Source organism: Saccoglossus kowalevskii, chromosome 10 (genome assembly GCF_978046115.1).
Source record: "Saccoglossus kowalevskii chromosome 10, keSacKowa6.1, whole genome shotgun sequence".
Classification (NCBI taxonomy): Eukaryota; Metazoa; Hemichordata; class Enteropneusta; family Harrimaniidae; genus Saccoglossus; species Saccoglossus kowalevskii.
Window position 1 is genome coordinate 13,611,636 of NC_140650.1, and position 18,676 is coordinate 13,630,311.

Genomic DNA, 18,676 nt, shown 5'->3' on the forward strand with positions numbered 1-18,676 from the left:
ACCATTACTCTAACTTATAGTAATCAAAACTTGTGTAATACAAATGTATCTATACATGTAGTGTCTATTTTCTGTACCCTTCTACTCGTATCGCTCACACATATCTGAATTCTACCATCGAGGACGCACACATTGTATGGAAATCTTCCTGATGCTGGATTCTGCTCTCCTATATAGCTTCCCCTGTATTGAATGAATGCGGTATTATCACCTTCTATATTAACTAGTGTCTTCATCTCTTTTCAGTTTCTGTGGCATCATCTCCCCAGCCAATGTTGCCACCACCACCTATGAATATGATACCAGGAATGCCAATGATACCACCATTCCGGATGCATGGAGTACCACTTCCTGCAATGCCTCTTCCAATACCAGGTATATTTAAAATATTTTACTCATGAAAAGACTATGAATTGCATGATTTTTAGAAGTGCATCTCCAATATAAACACATATAAACCATCAATTGCATTAATTGTACACTTGATTGTTCTATTGTTATTTAGGGAGGTTTATGCATTACTAAATGAGCAAATACAATACATGCAAATCCATTCAGCGTACACTTCTAATAGAACAAAATGAAATACAGTATTATTGTAATAAAACACATTAATTACTTACAAAAGGAAAGTAGACCTTGCAGGTGGGAAGACTGGTTGCAGACAAGACAGATGAAATGACAAAACAACAGTTAGTATAGGTCAGTTAGTGTAGATGATAGCTGGCTTCCCTCTAAGATTTTGTCCAGCATACAGTTTTCAATCTTTTAGCCAAATTAGCCAGATGTAACATTTGCTGTGATGGCAATAAGCACAATGGCTGAATTTTGCCATTTTGGCTATTGGGAATCGGAAACGCTTTGCTATTAACCTATATCCTGTTACATTGACTTAACCACACAAGGGTTAATCTTTAACAATATTTGTCTGATGTAGGTATGATGCCTCCTACACTGCCAGTTGGGATGCTGCCCCCTCCCCAGGTTGCAGTAACCACCGTACCAACAGTCCTGAAGCCTTCATCTCCCCATAGTGAATGGTCTCACCATAAGAATGCTGACGGAAGAACCTATTATTATAACTCTCGTACCATGGAATCCACGTGGGAGAAACCAAATGAACTGTTAGATTTGGAGAAAAAACCTGCAGGTATGAGTTATTATGGTTATATGTATCAAAAAGCTAAAATTTTAATGAAAACCGTGTAGCTATCAATAATTGTATATTGTAAATAAGCGAATGTATATTAAACATGTTGTATATGTCATTCAAGACCCATATCGAACAGGATGTGATGAATCAATTCATGTAATGAACATTTAGTTGTGATAAGAGATTTAAGCATTTATAAGGGAAGATGGAGTGTTAATGTATGGTTTACACAGCACCAAATCACTGCTTACCACGTTACCAATCATTTTTCTTAGCAGAGATTATGGGTCTTTTATCACTAAGCTAGGTAGTCACCTGGAAACGCCCCACTAGTTGTGACTCTCTGGCTCAGGTCATAAGCTCAAGGACTTGAGAGTGATTACTAATATTTATCATGATGACAAAGTTACACACATTAAATGTTCAAATTGTTTGCGCTTTGGCATCGAACACAATCACTGGATCCTGATTTTTGTACAGTATAACTTTCTGTGTATAATAACTACCTCCGTATTATCAAAATTAGTCATACCAACATTGATAGTATACAAGAATACTCTGATTTGAGGATTCTTACCGACATTGTGTGTCTTGTTTCTCTTTCAGAAAAAGAGAAAGAAACTGAAGAGGAACCTGTGAAAATGGAAGTAGAGGAAAATGAAAGTAAAGTAGAGGAAACCAAGGTTGGTAACTATTGTACATGCTGCTTTGCCATGCCAAGTTTGATTTCAGACGCCATTTTGAAAATGTGCATGTGCTTTGAGGGGTTCTTGGACTTTTGAAGTGCCTATTTAGTGTAGATGTTAATTGATGTTTTTGGTATCTTTGTAGGAGGTTAAAGAAGATCCAGAAACTGTAGAAAAACCCAAAGAAGGAGATAAATCAAAACCAATTCAGAGTAAACCAGTCCCTGGAACACCATGGTAAGGCAATCCTGCCTACTCTTAATCATATGCAATATTGGAGTATTCACAAATGCCAGTTATCATCATCATCATCATCAGTCAAACTTGTCCGTATTTTTTGAAGTGCTTAATGCCAGTGTGTGTGTATAAAAGTGGGTCAGTTATCTTGATATTACACCATGCAATCGTGGCACAGCTTTCAGTCTTAATTCAGCTGTACCCATTATATCTGCCATCTTGTAATGAAATGGAGATTACTATATAGTTCTTTGTTGGTGATATGGTGCTTTTAAAGCATGTACATGTTCTTCTGTTCTGTTATTATTGATCTCATCTCTACTGCATTGCATACACTGTATGAAGTTCTAACTGAAGTACTTTATCGAGTAAAATTTTAACTAAGATCAAGCGTGTCACTTAATTTTGACAATTATTTGAAATGTCAGGTATCTGTAAATGCACAACTGGCTTTAGCTAACCCCCCCCCCCTCCAAAAAATATTGGCTTCTATTAATATGTAAGCATTTGCTGTTGTATGAGCCTCCTTATACACATGCTCCTGTAGTAGTAGTAGCAGCAGCAGCAAACTGTCTGTGTCAATCAAGTTCTATCCCATGTTTTGGGAAAATGATTGCCTACGTGGATTCTGATATTTTTTTGACATTCTTCTAGGTGTGTTGTGTGGACTGGAGATGAGAAGGTGTTTTTCTACAATGCTAGTACTCGTGCGTCACTCTGGGAGAAACCAGAGGATTTGAAGGGTAGAACTGATGTAGATAAAATGGTACAGGAACGGCCATGGCAACCAAAGGATGAAGACTATGGTGAGTATCACATCATATAGACCCCACATTAGATACTGCAAAATACTTTATTTAAGCTGGAATTAATTTCGTGGAAAGATATTTTGGGTGTGCAGTATGGATTTTTTTTTTCACTGATATTTGGTGAGATGAGTGTAAAACATACAATTTTATTTTCACTGAATCATCCCTTCAGGGAAAATACAAAAATGAAATCCAAGCGAAAATAAAGTATTTCACCGTAGTATATGCTATGATGCAGTAAACATTTAACTTTGGTTCTCCAGATTCGCAATGATTTTTGTGCAATTTTTTATTTACTTTTCTCACTTCGAATATAGATTTACACTCTGATTTAAATAAGAAGAAATTAGAAGACCCTCTTGATGATGAACCAAAGGCAAAGAAGAAAAGAGATGAAAAATCTGAAGTTGATCCTGAGAAAGAAGCTGCAATTGAAGCGGAAGTAAAAGCTGCCAGAGAGAGAGCAATAGTACCTTTGGAGATTAGAATGAAGCAGTTTAAGGATATGTTATATGAAAGAGGTGTAAGTATTTCCAATATGTTGCAGAGCATTACACCATAATGAGTGTTCAATTTGTTTTAGAGAGCTTAGACAGCTTATCAATTATTGCTGGGAAAAGATTGACCAGCTTTGTTATTAGTCCAAGAAAATTGTTCAGTTTGGAATGTGTCTGACCCCCCTCATTAGTATGCAAGAATGTAGGAATGTACCAAGAAAATTGTTTTTCTGGAGTAAATTGTAGTGTATTTTACTTATGAAAGGTCAAAAAGTGCATGAAGATTTTATGAAAATGTGTGGATGTTAACAGAATGATGTCGTTTGGTCACAGTTGCGCAATAAATGATGGACTATTTTGGGCGTAGCTATGAAATGTGTCACCGAAGTACTCACACGTGTGCATGATTTCAATAGTTTGTGCTGTGAAGAAACTCCATTAGAAAATAAGTATTGTGTAATTTGTAGTGAGAATGTATTTAAATAGATTTATCTAAAATAGGATGACAAATTGTTGGCGTGTACTTTCTGTAAAAAAAATTGAAAGGCATAAGAAATAACTTAAAATGAACACTGCATTTAATTTATATATACAAATTTATTTGTTAGCTTATTTGTTATATGAAAATAAAATTGAGCACATCTGGAGGGTAATATGTTTTGTGTAATCCTCCATCCATCAACAAATTATTTAAATTTAAGTTTTTGTGTGGTAAGTTTTAAGTGTTTGAAATGTCAATGGTAATAGAAGAAACAGATTGATAGAAGTTGATTGATAGCATTGGAATGTGTTGCTTTCCTGCCAGGTGGTTTCATTGCTAGATGGGAAAGAAATAAGATATCCCACTGAGTTTTCAGATCATAACTTAAACTTAAGGTTTTCTGTTCACAGGTATCAGCCTTCTCTACCTGGGATAAGGAACTACACAAGATTGTTTTTGATCCGCGTTATCTGTTGCTGAGCCCACGAGAGCGAAAGCAAGTATTTGAGAAATATGTAAAACAGAGAGCGGAAGAAGAGAGAAAAGAAAAGCATAGTAAAATGAAAGAAAAGAAAGAGGAATTCAGATCACTTTTAGAAGAAGCAAAGCTGACATCAAGGTTTGTCATTAAGATGAAAAATCAATCTCCAGTGTCAGATCACATTAACCGATGCCATGCTGCCATCCAATACCAATAGGGGAAACATTGCCTGTTGACCAACAAACTGCTTATTTATATTTGTGTGATATTATGTGTATAACATGATATCTATAATCCCAAAATATTTTTCTCAGCTGATCCTTACAAAATACCTTGCCGTTGTATTGAACGCTAATCATGAATGCATTGCTAACGAAAGGGGATTCAACATTAGATACAAAAAAATCTACATGTAGACACTTAATAAACAGCATGGTAAATACTACAGTTATTCCAAATCAAAGCAAACATGTATTGTATGTGTGGCTTGAGCCAACTTGGTGGAAAGAAAGAATTTATTTGCTATTTTGATATTTGTATCCTTCCTGAGTCATTTGTAGATTATCAGATTTATCTAGTAGTGATCCCTTTGAGTTGTCATCGCAAAAACATAATGCAATTGTCGAGATCTCAAACTCATAAATGTTTTCTTTTTTTCACCTTCCCTTCAGGACAACATTCAGTGAGTTTGCCACCAAGTATGCCAAAGAACGTCGTTTCAAAATCATTGATAAGATGAGAGAGCGGGAAGGATTATTCAACGAGTATATGCTACAAGTACGCAAGAAAGAAAAGGAGGAGGGCAGATCACGGCAAGAAAAGGTCTGTTTTATTTATCCAGTGGGGTGGGTGAGGTGGTGTGGAGAGATAAACGTCTGGTTACAACAATAAATCATTTCATTTCTTTTATTGATTTGGATTAGTTTCATCTAGACTTATTTTGAAAAAACACGCCTAGTGATTCAACAGACAAATACTATGCAAAGTCGCACAAGTTGTGAAATAATTGAAATCCATATATTGCACCATAAACTTTTAAAATCTTTTTGATAAAAAATAATTGAATGAGTTTAAAAAACAAAGTAAATTTCAGGGTTTTAGGTAATAATGAGGTGCTTTATTGTCTGTACAAGACAGTGTCAGTGGAGTTCTGGCATCCATCGTAACCTTGCGGTGGTTCTCTCTGTGTATGTGTAGCTAGTGTATGTGTTGCTATGTAATGCAAACTCTTAAAGATATTTAGTCATGTCATGTCGCAATACCAACCTGAGGAAATTGAAACCTTATTGTAAATACAATAACATGATACAATCTAATCAATATTGATCACCGTCGTCCGATCGCATAACTGCGGAAAACGAAGTAACAGCATCATATACTGCTCTATAATGATTTATGCATTAATTATAATTCACTTACTAAATGACCAATCTATTTTCAATCTGAAGCAGTTAATGTCACAGAATTCCTGCCAATTATTGAGCTGTCAATCACTAGCAAGGTGCATTCTGGGATTCCTAGTTGAGTGAGGAAAGCAATTACAGTTATTGTCGGGTGAATCGTATTATGCCTTCCTACATCACATGTGCTTATCAAGCTTTCCGGTACTAAATGTTTTGTTTCTTTCTCTGTGGTTTTCATTGACAAATGATTTGCAGTCAGGATTGTACAAAACAAGAACCCCTAAGTTGGTTATTTTAAACGAAAAGAGAATGGACGCTCCAATGATGTAACATTTGTGGCAAAACTGATAACCTTTAACTTAGGGAGTCTTGGGTTGTTTTTTTAATACTTATAAATTTTTCTGTCATTAAACAATATTTCAAGGACTTGAAAAATATTCATAGTTATGTCACCTTAAAATACAGTTTATATAAATACTGCAAACATATTTTATAACAAACAAAAATTGTGTGTTTCATGCTTCCCAAATTTTTCAATCTTTTTTATTTTTAGGATTAATTTATTTTTGTCCATTAAAAAAAAAAAACACAGGTAGAATTCTTAGGTTGATATGTACAGCAATTGTCGCACGTTCCGGGTTGCTGCGTCTCTTTTCAAACTCGCGCATTGAGGAAATTCAAATAAAAAAAATTAAATTTCTTTTTTTGGTACATACTCACAGACTGTTTGCATTGCTGTTTTTTCCTGATACAGATTAAAGGAGATTTCATTGCTCTCTTGAGTGAATGTAAGTCAATTGATAAACATAGTAAATGGAGTAAAGTTAAATCAGGATTGGATTCAGACAGTCGATACAAAGCTGTGGAAGACAAGAAAACAAGAGAATTGTGGTATCAAGAATACATCTCCACTACATTCAAGGTGAATATAATCAGTTTCGCTGTTTATTATTTGCTTCTTGCATAGCACAACCTTGGCAGTAAGTCTAAATATCAGTCATTATTATACATCTGTCACCGTAACGGCATAAGTTACAGCGTGCTGTAATTTTGCAACATTGCACTGGGTATTTTCATCCTACCATATAAAGAGACACGAATCCCAGATATAGAGCGATTACACGTGTAAGCGTTCTCTAATAATAACAAACTAAAGTTGTCCAATTATGACATTATTTGACAGGAAATAAACGAAGGTGCCGAACGACAGAAGAGAATTGAAGCAAGTATACGTGAAAGAGAACGAGAAGTTCAGAAAACTAGATTAGAGCAGCTGAAAGAACTAGACCGGGAAAGAGACCAGCATAAAAAAGATGAAGCAACACAGCATTTCAAAGCATTATTAGCTGATTTGGTATGTACATATTTACTTATTGAGTTAAACTCCTTTTCTGACAAAAAAAAAAAAGGATTTTAGGACCTGTAATTACAGCCATGGTTTTCTCAACATGTTTGAGCATTTGAGTGATCTGAAATAAACATTGTTGTTTCTATGAAAATGTATGCAGTCGAACTAATAACAATTTTGATGCAGAATGTTTTTCTGGGGGTGGGGGGGTGGGGGGTGGGGGTGTAAAACATTAATAAATAGCCTTATTTATGCCGTATTGCATCCATGGGTTTTTCCTATGTCTATAATAGTAATAGGATTTTAAGAACAGAAAGAAATTGTGATTAATGCTGATAACCAGTGAAATTAAGGTCATCATTAATTACAAACCAGGAAGTTAAGGGCTTCTAAATTATGTCATTTGAATAAAATGACAAGCAGATTGTCACTGATTCTTCTGTTACAGGAAGTATAGTATTCATATTGTTTCATGATTCACAGGTACGGGATTCTGATGCAGCATGGAGGGATACAAGGAGACAGCTTCGTAAAGACCATAGATGGGATTTCTGCCGCTTGTTGGAGAGAAGTGAGAAAGAGAAACTATTTCATGAACACATTATTGCATTATCTAAGCGGAAGACAGAGCAGTTCAAATTAATGTTGACAGAGTCACCTCACGTGAGTTACCCCCTAATTAGTGCCTCAATGTACAAGGACTTAGCATCACATGAGATCAAAAGTGAATCATATCCATATATTGAACTTGTTTTGCTTGTTCACATGTTTTAGGTAACTTTGACGACATCATGGAAAGATGTCAGGAAACACATAAAAGATGATCCAAGATATGTCAAGTTTTCTTCAAGTGATCGGGTAAGTATTGTGTCCCAATAATCTGAGCCATGTTAGTGCAGCCATAATTATTTATCCTAGCTACATCAATAGGTATCAATAGTTTAATTTTCACAGTTGACTAGCTGCACTGCACTGTTCAGCTCTTCTTTTACGCACTGCACCGCACTATCTGAAATAGTCAGGTCTATTTGATTTGACAGCAATCAAGTGAGCTCAACACCTCTTTATCACGTGACACAACAGAATTCAATAATAATCTGAGTTTGAGTACTTTAAAAGCATCAATTTCCACTTACAATAATTATACCGTTTTTTTTTTTTTTTTTCTCCTAATATTCATTGGGTTTTATTTTCATGAATTTGCCAGTTGTAACAATGCGATGCATTCTATTCTATTCTAGTTTTACATATGGATTTAATTTATTGCCAAAATATCTAAATTAAAACCCAGTGAATAATTAATGCTTTTACAGTACTAAATATTTTTCAGTTATGAGAAGAACATTTGTCTGAGGATGCCATCAGTGTTGATAAACGTAAATTATTGTGTTTTTTTTCAGAAACGAGAACACGAGTACAGTATTTATATTCGCGATAGACGTATTGCTGCTAAAGCTGATTTTAGAAACTTGCTTCGGGAAACTAAATTCATTACTTATAGGTGAGTGTTTTGTTGTCTATTTTTCTTCATTGGGAGCGACAAGAAACTCATTTAAACGTATTACCAGCTTGATTCCAGAGCCATGTGTGAAGGGGAGTTTCTATAATCGAGAGAGGCAAATTGATGTTTTTTATATAAATTGCAATGAATATAAATAGTGGCCATGTCTTAGATCTTACTGTACAAGTTATGTCTAGTAGCTGAGATTGCTCGTGAATGGAATGCAGCGCTTGTAATTGACAGTTACTCAAAGCACACAGAACTAACTTTTGTTACAAACAAAAACTTGAACTAATTTACAAAAAAGTTTGTTCTTTGTATTTACCTGAGCTAATTTGCCTTTAAGGCAAATTCAGACAAGTTTAGCAGTGTCAGCATTTATTTATTACCTTGCCCGTACCATCAAAGATGGAAGGGAAAGTTATATTAAGGTGAAAAATTTGTCCGGCGTTGTGGTCGTCGTCGTTGTTGTCGTTCATCATCAAACTTTAATAGTCAACTTATTCATCAGTATAAAGTCTTCTCTGAGTTTCAACAACAGATTTCTTGTATGAAAATATCATGCAAAATTGAGAAAATCTGATAAAATATTTTGACTGTTTCTACTTGACTGATCACTGGTGATACAACATGTATGCATCAAAAGTCACTGATCTCAGTGGGAAATATGCATTGTTGTATGTGTTCAATGAAGCAAATCATTTATCTTGTAATAATATCGTTGGTAATGTATCTCCCAAATCTCATGGGAATACTATACTGGGGTTCAAAACCAACTTATGGAGAGAGTTTTTGCACAGTCTGATACACATTTGCAAACCTACCAATAAAATCTTTACAGAAAACAAGATGTCAGAAAATCAATATTAGCACTCCTATGAACTGGGTGCCAAACTTTGAGCAAGATCTGAAGCTAATAGAAAATCTTTTTAGTTCAAAGTTATCAAATCAAAAACAATACATGAAAAAAAAAAAAAAGCAGAACTCTGCATCCACATTTAGAAAAGCAAATTGTACTGAAATATATGTATTCTGTATTTGACAAACAGTTCATTCGACAAATGAAAATTCACAGGAATTTGTTTCAGCTATTAGAACAGAATGATAGAGTTTTTATTATACTAATTTCAAAACGCATTTCAAAAACAAAGATTGCAGTGTTTGAAGATGTAGATTCTCAGGAGGCAACACTATTGTTGACTTCTCTCTCCACTGGACACCAACCAACTATTTAAGTTGATTTGCATACAAAGCAGAGCTTGCAACATGATAGCTATTCATAAAGGGTGTTTTTTTTTACTTTTCATATAATACAGTAGTCACACAATGAATATAATAAAAGGCAGTTCATATTTGTCTCAGTGAATCATTAATTTTTGACATACACCTGTACAAAATACTTAGACAAAAGCCACCTAAGATTTTCTGTCATCTTGCATGTTTTATGAATCTATTCACGTATACTGCAGCACTTTTTTTCTGTGATGAGGCATTTGTTTTTATACTAAAATATCTGAATTACTTTGAATAAAGCTGGAAATTATGTCCCTTAAAATAATTAAACAAATTAGGCACCAATGCTTTTGTAAGATATTTACATCTATCAAGGATATTCGGTAGACTGATCCCCCACTGTCAGTTCAAAGCCAAAACTTGTTTGTATTCAAATTTAATTATGACAATGCATATTTATATTGAAACAAACTATGATAAAGGGAATAATATTATATAGCAAAGGGCAAGGTCACCAGAGTTCAACTATGTTTTGTTTACACATTTATTCACAAGGCTGCAAATAAAAACAACTGTTTAGCTTTGAATACATTACAATCGAAGCCCTGGAAAATTTGTGTTGTCATAGAAACTAACTGCATTATTTCCAATATTTCAGATCAAGAAATTTAGTGAACACCAGTGACAGTCAGCACTATAAAGACATTGAACAGATTCTACAGAAAGATAAACGTTATTTAGTTCTTGATAGTGTGCCCGAAGAACGCAAGAAATTATTATTGTCATATATTGATGATCTCAGTATGAAAGGACCCCCTCCTCCTCCGACAGCATCGGAGCCGTCTAGACGAAGTTCCAAACCATAGGAGCGATTACAAGACGACTACCTCTGCATACTCAACATGGAAGCATTGTTAGAGAGTTTGACAATCATGTGCATAATCCAATGAACATTGCAGCTAATTGGTTGTGTGTTTTGATTATCCAAATTAGGTACAATTGCAGTGAAATTTATTCCTGTGCAAAATACACTACAATTTGATTATAAAACAATAGACAAACTTTCAACTGGATACTTTGCCATTAGATGCTCTTCTGTGTTGTTTTCCTGTCAGATGGTGGGTTCTTAATTCTCAATATTGTTTGCTGCTGTTTTCCAGCCCCATTCCGTTAGATATGTGTGGATACCAAGATGATGCCAATGGCTTTGTTGTGAATGAATGAATAACAAAAAACTTTCTGATGTTATACTGAAATTTCAGCAATCCCCATAACCATGATTTCCCATGTGACTAAACACAGCATGCATTATTCATAGTAAGACAACTTTTTATCATCACACTCAGGACCCTTGTAACTAGAGATGTTGCATCATGTTAAATTCAAAAGTTGTGTATTTTCTCATTCAAAATTCAAATTCCATGTTTTTTTAAAAACTGTACATGTATGTTCTTGTTGTGGGTTGTACAATTAAATTGTCCGTAGAGTCTGGCACTAAGATTTATTTTAACATGGCTCAGGCATATATTTTCAACAGTATTGTATCTACCATACTCAAATACAGGTATGTGATAAAATAGACATGCTAATGCCTTTAATAAGGATCATGACACAACAAACTATTGTCTAATATCACTTCTCTTGTCTCTGCTGAAAGCCCTTATTACTAGTCGTGATAGTTTTTTTTTTTTGTATAAAAAATTATTAAACTTTTAAGCATTGTACATGTAAATGATAGGAACAATATTAAATATAAATGTGCTTTTTTTTCCCAGTCTTTAACGATTTCTTCAATCATGTTCACCCAATTTTGGATTTTTTTGTTTGTTTTATTTTAAAATTTCAATGTAAACAGGAAAGACGAGTTTGTTACTTTACTTGATTTGACCATTATTTCTGCAGGGGTGGCAGGATTAGAGTTTACAGGGCCAGATTATTTTTCTATTCAACAGATGATGTACCACTTTTTTTTCACAGAGGCTTTATGCACATTTCATGTGCTGTCGTTTCTTCCCATACATCTCTTTACAATCCCGCCCCTCCCAGAAACATCTACCCCTCTACCTCTCAACAGAGTCAGTCTTGTATTGCTGCATTGTACAAAATTTGAAGAAGAACAAAATAAACTTGTCAATTTTACTTTTGGATTCTTTATTCCTATAGTTATTTATAAATATTCCATAATAGTCACTAGACAAAACATTTTTTCTTTCTTTGCTGTATGTCATGGAAAATGTACATGTCTAGTTTACAGTGCTTTTTGGTCGAGTGTAGGAATCCTGATACGTTGTTCTCATTGACCTTGTAGCACTGGATGATGAGAGAGGGCGCTGTAGAGGTCTGCACATGTTTGCTGCTGGTGCATGTTTTCCTTTGTAGTGAGCTTTACATGTCGATTCTGCAATGAATTTTGTAATTGGTGGCTGGTAATTTACTTGTAGCTTGTAAGACTTTGCAGGCCGTGTTCCTTCCCAGTTCACAAACTCGTTTTTATACTGAGTACTTCTTTCAAATGGAATACCGTCATCCGGCTTTAGGTTTCCGTCATGAAGGAATGGCTCTGGACGGCAACTGCTGGGGATTTTCGGATCAAAGACCGTTTTGGGATCAATAAAATTATCTTGATAGCTTGTCTTGTGTTCGTAATGACCAACTGGGTGTGTATATGTTGTACGCTGTGCCCAGCGAGGTTTTTCTTTTTCCTGTACAGGCCAAGCTTGATATGCCATACTGTGTATGGTTGTTCCATCAAACTTCTCATCTAAGAAAGTTAACAGAAGAAAGATAAGTATGTAAGCAGTGTGCCCTATAACAGAACTTATTTTGTAAGAATCCTGAGTCAAAATGAAATTTACCAAAATCAAGTTCAGTCAGCTTGTGAACTGCTGGAAAGGAATCGATAAGTCTTCAAGAAAAATAAAATTGTTTGTGATCGTATCAGTGACTTTAGGCACAAACAAAAATGTGGCCCATGATTTCTTTCATATTTACACCTACTGAAAAGGATTATTTATTCACTAAGTTTTAATTTTACTTGTTTCGCTGACTGGAAAATGCGCTAAATTAAAACCCAGTGAATATGTAAAATTTAGCATAGTACATGTTACATTGTATCTAAATGATAAAACATTGAATTTAAAACCCACTGAATATGCTTAGTACTGGAAGAACTATATCACATACAAAGCAACATTTTCTAGATTAGGTCTAATTGAAGCAAAAATAGTACATGTACTGACCTGATGGCATGTATCTTTGTTCTGGTTTAAAACTTTTTTCTCTAACAAAGTCTTTGTGAGCAGTGAAATCATTTTGGAAAGTTGAAACGTCCTGGAAGATTTCTCCACTTGGTTTGTAGGTGTCGTCTTTTTTAGCAGACGGCCGAGGAGATACAGATTTTGGTGTGTAGTCGGTAGTATGAGTGGTCACCGACTGGAAGGGGAGTTTGTCGCCATACTCTGTTGCTTTTGGCCTGATTGATTTGGCTCGTTCAAAATCCTTGTGCTCTTTGAAATCATCCTGTTATAAGAAGAACATGATTGTCAACAAACTTATTTCAGTGTGTACAGTATTTAAAAAAAAATGCAATGGGAAATAATTTATTTTTGTACACAAATATTTTATAACAATTCGTATATAGAAAAAATCACTCAGAAAACAATTGTACACTCAAATTTGTCTAAATAATTTTAAAACATTTTATTGTATTTAACAATGCGTATATAAAAATACCTATCAGTAAAAATACTACCTGCATCGTTGTAGTGGCACTGAATTTTCCACGGCCATTATTAGTGAGATTTTCTTTTGGTTTGACAGTGGCAGGTTTGCAGGTGTCAATTTCAGATGGTGTCCATTTCGTGTAAGTCAACTGGTGGACCGTTTGGTGGTTAAACGATGACTGCTTTGACCGAATATGTTGTGGCTTGAATGATGCGGTCGGACTTACATTACGCCGAGTGAACTCCAAAGCGTAAGTTGTATCGCAGTTCATTTTAATAACAGGCTTTTGATACTTTTTCCGCTCAGGTTTTAGTCTCTGTTGTGTCTGTTGAAAATACAATAAAAGTTGTAATCAGATTTGATTTAATCATGTGGTGGCGCTGTTCTGTTTTTGTTTTATGTTGAAAAAATGCGCCACCAAGTACACATGAACATAGCTTAATGAATGTCTGAAAATGATTAAGTCATCTTACCTCGTGCTTGACGTACGTCATCTTGTGAATTGTTGTCGTTTCCATCGGAGTGTTCAATGCGACCGCACGACTCGACGGGCGAACCATTTCCGGCCGGGTTTGCGCCGGCCATTTTTGAAACTTCTGTTTATGAATAAAAAAACAGAAAGTATAAATGCATGTAGTGATTTCAGTCTGCATATTTATAAAAGTCTCGTCAATAGTCTGTTTTACAATCGCATTCGCAGCATACCGATTCGTGCTAGCATACACATCCTCGACAAGGGATAACCAAGCGTTATGCTTCTGTGTTTTATTTGATCATCTAAAAAAAATCTACCTCCTCTAAGCACGGTTACTAGTTACTAGTTACGTTTGCTTTACAGCTAGAAATTGATTTGGTATGAAGTTTGGCACTTGCAAAGACTGGTCTATATAACATGTTAAGTACACATTGACATAGAGTGAAAACAACTTGAATTGACAATATACCTGCTTATATTCGGACAGTTGACACTGAGATACTTTAACCGGCGTGACAGCGTTGTTCTTATTGTGGGGACAGCGATGCTTTCTGTGATAGATGAAATGGATTACTTTCTCCGACATTAACATCAGAGATACATAACATAAACATTGAAGTTCTAATATTTTGCATGATGTAAAAGAACATGAACAAGAAATCACTGAAAACTTGCGATAACCGAGTATTTTAAACAAAACTCACCCACAAGAGCATATTTCACATATACACTTTTGAATCGCCATTGCGATAAAATAAATTCAATTTTTGGATGATTTTCCTGGAGCGTAGTGTTCATGCAAGCGTGACCCACTACACCATAAAACAGCGATTGTGAGAAATGGAATGCGATTGTTTTGACACGACATTATCTGCGCCGATGCGCGTTCTAAATAGAATGCGTCTCGAAACACGCACACATTCTCCAAGTTTGCCGTTGGTGGCGTTTTCGCAGAACAAATCAGTCGACATTTTGCCGATACGTGTTTTAGGTATTTGCCTAACGCAAAAGTCAGGCCCGTAGTTTGGGGGGGGGTTCGGGGGGTTCGGTCGAACCCCCTAAATTTTGGAAGTGAATAGAATAGAACATAATAAAACAAACAGTATTTTTTTCAAATAATTATCATTGTTTAAATCACTTGACTCAGTGAGGTAACTATCAGACTCGGTCGAAATTGCATAGTAATGAGCATTTAGGTGGAAACGAGCTTCAAATGTCAATCGTGAAGTTACGCCGTCTCAGCTCAACAGCAGCCAATCAAAACAGGTTGTTATAAATAGGCAAGCTTTTATTCGGTGATTCCGCGATGGTGTAATGAAGATCGCGTTCAAGCAGCTGATGTTAAATATTAAAGCAACATTGAAACAATAATGTAATGGCGGTCACTCTCTGAAGGATGTGGTGGTCCTGAATAGGTCCGTTTGTCTTGTGCTCGTGTTCGCTCAGTTAATAAAGTGTGGGGTTCGAACGGGATTGAGACGGCAACACGACACTGTACTTTCCTAGTTTGGTTCATTAGTTTTGTATTCTTCAAGTTAATGATGGCATATATACTGTTTTGTTCCAAGTGTATTAGCCAAATGTAGTTAACTTATTGTATTAGTACGTGTAGCCTGTGTTATTGGACAATAGTGTACAGCTGAGGATTGAAAACATCATTAAAAAATGACGAAGATTTATCATCACGAGTTTCATAGGTCGAAGAGCTTCTTGCAACCAAAAATTTATCCCACAGTGTTGCTTCAGCACTGAAACTATGCAATAAATCATATTTTTCAAACATACTTTTTTACACGTTTTTTTGATGTCTTAGAAAATGTTCTATATTTTTAGTGGGTTCATAAAAAGGAGATGTAGTCATTGAAGTTTATTGAGACCGCTGCTAAACTGCTACTATATGCATATTATTTTACCGCCCTCTAAAAACAGATTTACAGTAAACCAACAAATTTACGTACTGCAAGAAACTTGGTAGTATGCCATTGGTTAGTGCATTTAATTTGTTTGATGCAATCATTGTGCCAGCTATTTCTTGTGTTAGCGATATGGGGGTACGAAAAATTCGGAAATCGAGAGGGTACAGACAACATTTTGCAGATATCTACTTAGCATTAATAGTTGTACAAACAATGTAGCGATGTTGGACGAATGTGGAAGGCTGCCATTATGCTGTGGTTATTTCAAGCGTTGTATCTTATATTGGTGAATTAAATAACAAATAGCTGAAACGCCAAAACATGTTATATCATGCTTAAACGATTAGACAAGACCGGCAGACTTACTTGGGAAACCCACATAAAAATCTCCTGTTCAAATATGGTTTCGGCATTGCCTGGTTTGGAAAACAAATTGCAGATACTGCAAATTTCTTAGGGATATTTACTTAAAGAATAAACAAATTGTTGTCAGCAAGAATGGCATGCCCCAATTTCACAATCATCCAGGCTGTGTACTTTCGGAAAAATCAATATGGTATTATAACCTGGGAGATTTATTGGCAAGCAATTATAGACTAAAATATATCATGATACTGACGAGTTTTCGCTGTTTTGGCCATGAACATAATGTTGAATTAGGCAGACACACAAAAATACAGTTAGATTAATTAGTTTTTGCAGTGATACGTTTGAATTTAGCATGTATATGTTCATTTTATATTGATCTAAGGGCTGATATTTTGTCAATAATTTTATGCAATTATGCTATACTGACAGTCTGGGCTTACTTCGTCGCTACACAAACTGCCACACCATATATCAACTAGCTTTGTATCTTTTAAACGTTTTCAAGCGACGAGATGAATATGAATCCAGCTTAACTTAGTACCATATGTTCACATGGATGTTGTATTGTTTTTAAAACGTGATATGCACTTTTCTACCCATTATATTTTGTACGTTGTGGTGAGGCCCTGTACAGAAATAAAATTACATAATTGACTAACACTAAAATGAATAATTGTAGACAGATTTCGACATGAAATTGTGTCACTTTATATGTGCGTTAACATCTGTGAAGAGCGAAAAAGCTCATGAGTAGCATTCTACTGTGATGAATTGTTTTTGCGTATCTGTTAATCGACTTAATTAGCTGATTACGAGTGAATGGCTGTCTTATGTCTGTCATCGTTTCGGTCCATTTGAGGTTCTGGACGAAACTCGACTCAGTTATTTGGAACTAATTACGAGATAACCGTCGCTATTCGGACTACTATTTCTGACAGTTAGTATTCGCAGTTATTAATATAGTGAACAATTAATCAAAAGATATGACGTGTTCAGTACTTAGTGTGATTGGCTTTATGATTGAAGGTTACGCCCTAGAGTCTTTTTACTGCTTTGTAATTGGTTAAGGTTTTGAAAGTGAATAAAGTTGTTTTAGTTGGTCTTGGCGAGTACACCAGGAGAGACGCAGTCCTGGAGAGTCTTGAAGCGAGTCTTGACGCAGTCTAGAGAGAGTCTTGGGTTAGCCTTGCGATAGTCTTGGGGATTTTCCCCCAGGGCGCTGTGTCTTGTAGAGTGCTCGGCTGACCGACTAAACACGAGAGCTGAAACGTATTTCGTTGTGTGTGTCTATTTGACTGTAAAGTTTAAGTGACTTTCCCGATCCCGTACCTCAAAGGGACGCAATAGAGAGACGAGACGAGACCCCCCCCCCCCGACACGTGTGGAGAACCAAGAGAAGAAGAATTTCCCCCTGATACTACCTTAAAATGCTTAGACAATAATGCTAAGATACGTACAGTCTTGTCTTTTTTGTGTACAACATTTTGGATCAAGGTTGTGGGTGTGTTTGTCTGTGGGTGGGGAATGGCCTAGGACCCCTTCTCTAAAATGGTAAAATAGTTCAAAAATGTTATGTGGAATAACTTACCAACGTAACACAAAGTAAACCAATTTAATTTAAAACCGAGAATATAAAAATGCATGTAACAGAGCTCAAACACACTTTTTAAATATTATAAAATTCACACGTTTCACATCAAATATATCATTTATTGTTGTTTTCGAACCCCCTATTCAAAAGTGCTGGCTACGGGCCTGCAAAAGTACACGTAATTAACTGAAGACACGAATGCGAAAATAATGTATTACGAGGGGGGACAAGGGGGTAGCTGGTACAGTTTTACGGGAAATAAAAAGGGCTTTTTACAATTTACAAGAAAAAAAAGACGTTTTTACAGTTTACAGTGAAAATCGAATTTTGCAGTGAATTGTGTCATCTAGGCGGCTCACAAATTAGCATTTTATGAAATAATTTTTACAATTCATTTACATTTTGAAAATTCATTTTTTTATATAATTCATTTTTAATAACCATTTTCGGTTCTGAAATCGGTTTTAAAAACCCATTTTCGTTACTGAGATCTGATTTTATTTTTAAAAGTAATTATTTAAACTCAGTTTTGTTTTTAAAATCCGTTTTCATTTTTTATATCCGATTTTAAATTTTAAAATCCGATTTCATTTTTAAAATCCATTTTTGTTTTCAAAATTCATTTTCATTTTTAAAATCCGATTTCATTTTTAAAATCCATTTTTGTTTTCAAAATTCATTTTTAAATCCGATTTCATTTTTAAAATCCATTTTCATTTTTAAAATCCGATTTTATTTTTAAAATCCGATTTCATTTTTAAAATCCATTTTTG

At 35.1% G+C, this 18,676-nt stretch overlaps 2 protein-coding genes across 3 annotated transcripts in view; one reads left to right on the forward strand and one right to left on the reverse strand.

Annotated features, from left to right (window-relative positions):
- Positions 1-11,968, forward strand: part of LOC100369129 (transcription elongation regulator 1-like) — a 29,112-nt gene extending 17,144 nt beyond the window's left edge. For both annotated transcript variants that reach the window (XM_078009170.2, XM_085504272.1), the window contains 14 exons: positions 247-375; positions 938-1,150; positions 1,760-1,836; positions 1,985-2,076; positions 2,731-2,882; positions 3,203-3,408; positions 4,274-4,482; positions 5,016-5,166; positions 6,502-6,669; positions 6,931-7,101; positions 7,579-7,758; positions 7,870-7,953; positions 8,496-8,596; positions 10,488-11,968. In XM_078009170.2, coding sequence (XP_077865296.2) covers positions 247-375; positions 938-1,150; positions 1,760-1,836; positions 1,985-2,076; positions 2,731-2,882; positions 3,203-3,408; positions 4,274-4,482; positions 5,016-5,166; positions 6,502-6,669; positions 6,931-7,101; positions 7,579-7,758; positions 7,870-7,953; positions 8,496-8,596; positions 10,488-10,695 — 2,141 coding nt within the window. In that variant the 3' untranslated portion in view covers positions 10,696-11,968. The remainder of the gene's footprint in view (positions 1-246; positions 376-937; positions 1,151-1,759; positions 1,837-1,984; positions 2,077-2,730; positions 2,883-3,202; positions 3,409-4,273; positions 4,483-5,015; positions 5,167-6,501; positions 6,670-6,930; positions 7,102-7,578; positions 7,759-7,869; positions 7,954-8,495; positions 8,597-10,487) is intronic.
- Positions 11,969-12,068: 100 nt separating this feature from the next.
- LOC102800960 (uncharacterized) lies at positions 12,069-14,112 on the reverse strand. Its single transcript, XM_085504584.1, has 4 exons — positions 14,026-14,112; positions 13,581-13,877; positions 13,069-13,348; positions 12,069-12,590 (listed from the first exon to the last, which is right to left on the reverse strand). Exons 1-4 carry the CDS (start codon positions 14,110-14,112, stop codon positions 12,073-12,075), a joined length of 1,182 nt encoding a protein of 393 aa, XP_085360710.1. The 3' UTR covers positions 12,069-12,072.
- Positions 14,113-18,676: the final 4,564 nt, after the last annotated feature.

Coding starts and splice junctions, on each gene's coding strand:
- LOC102800960 (XM_085504584.1), bottom strand. CDS start 14,112: ATGGTTCGCCCGTCGAGTCGTGCGGTCGCATTGAACACTCCGATGGAA. Junction 13,878..14,025: donor TGACGTACGTCAAGCACGAG/GTAAGATGACTT, acceptor TATTTTCAACAG/ACACAACAGAGACTAAAACC. Junction 12,591..13,068: donor ACAAAGATACATGCCATCAG/GTCAGTACATGT, acceptor TAACTTTCTTAG/ATGAGAAGTTTGATGGAACA.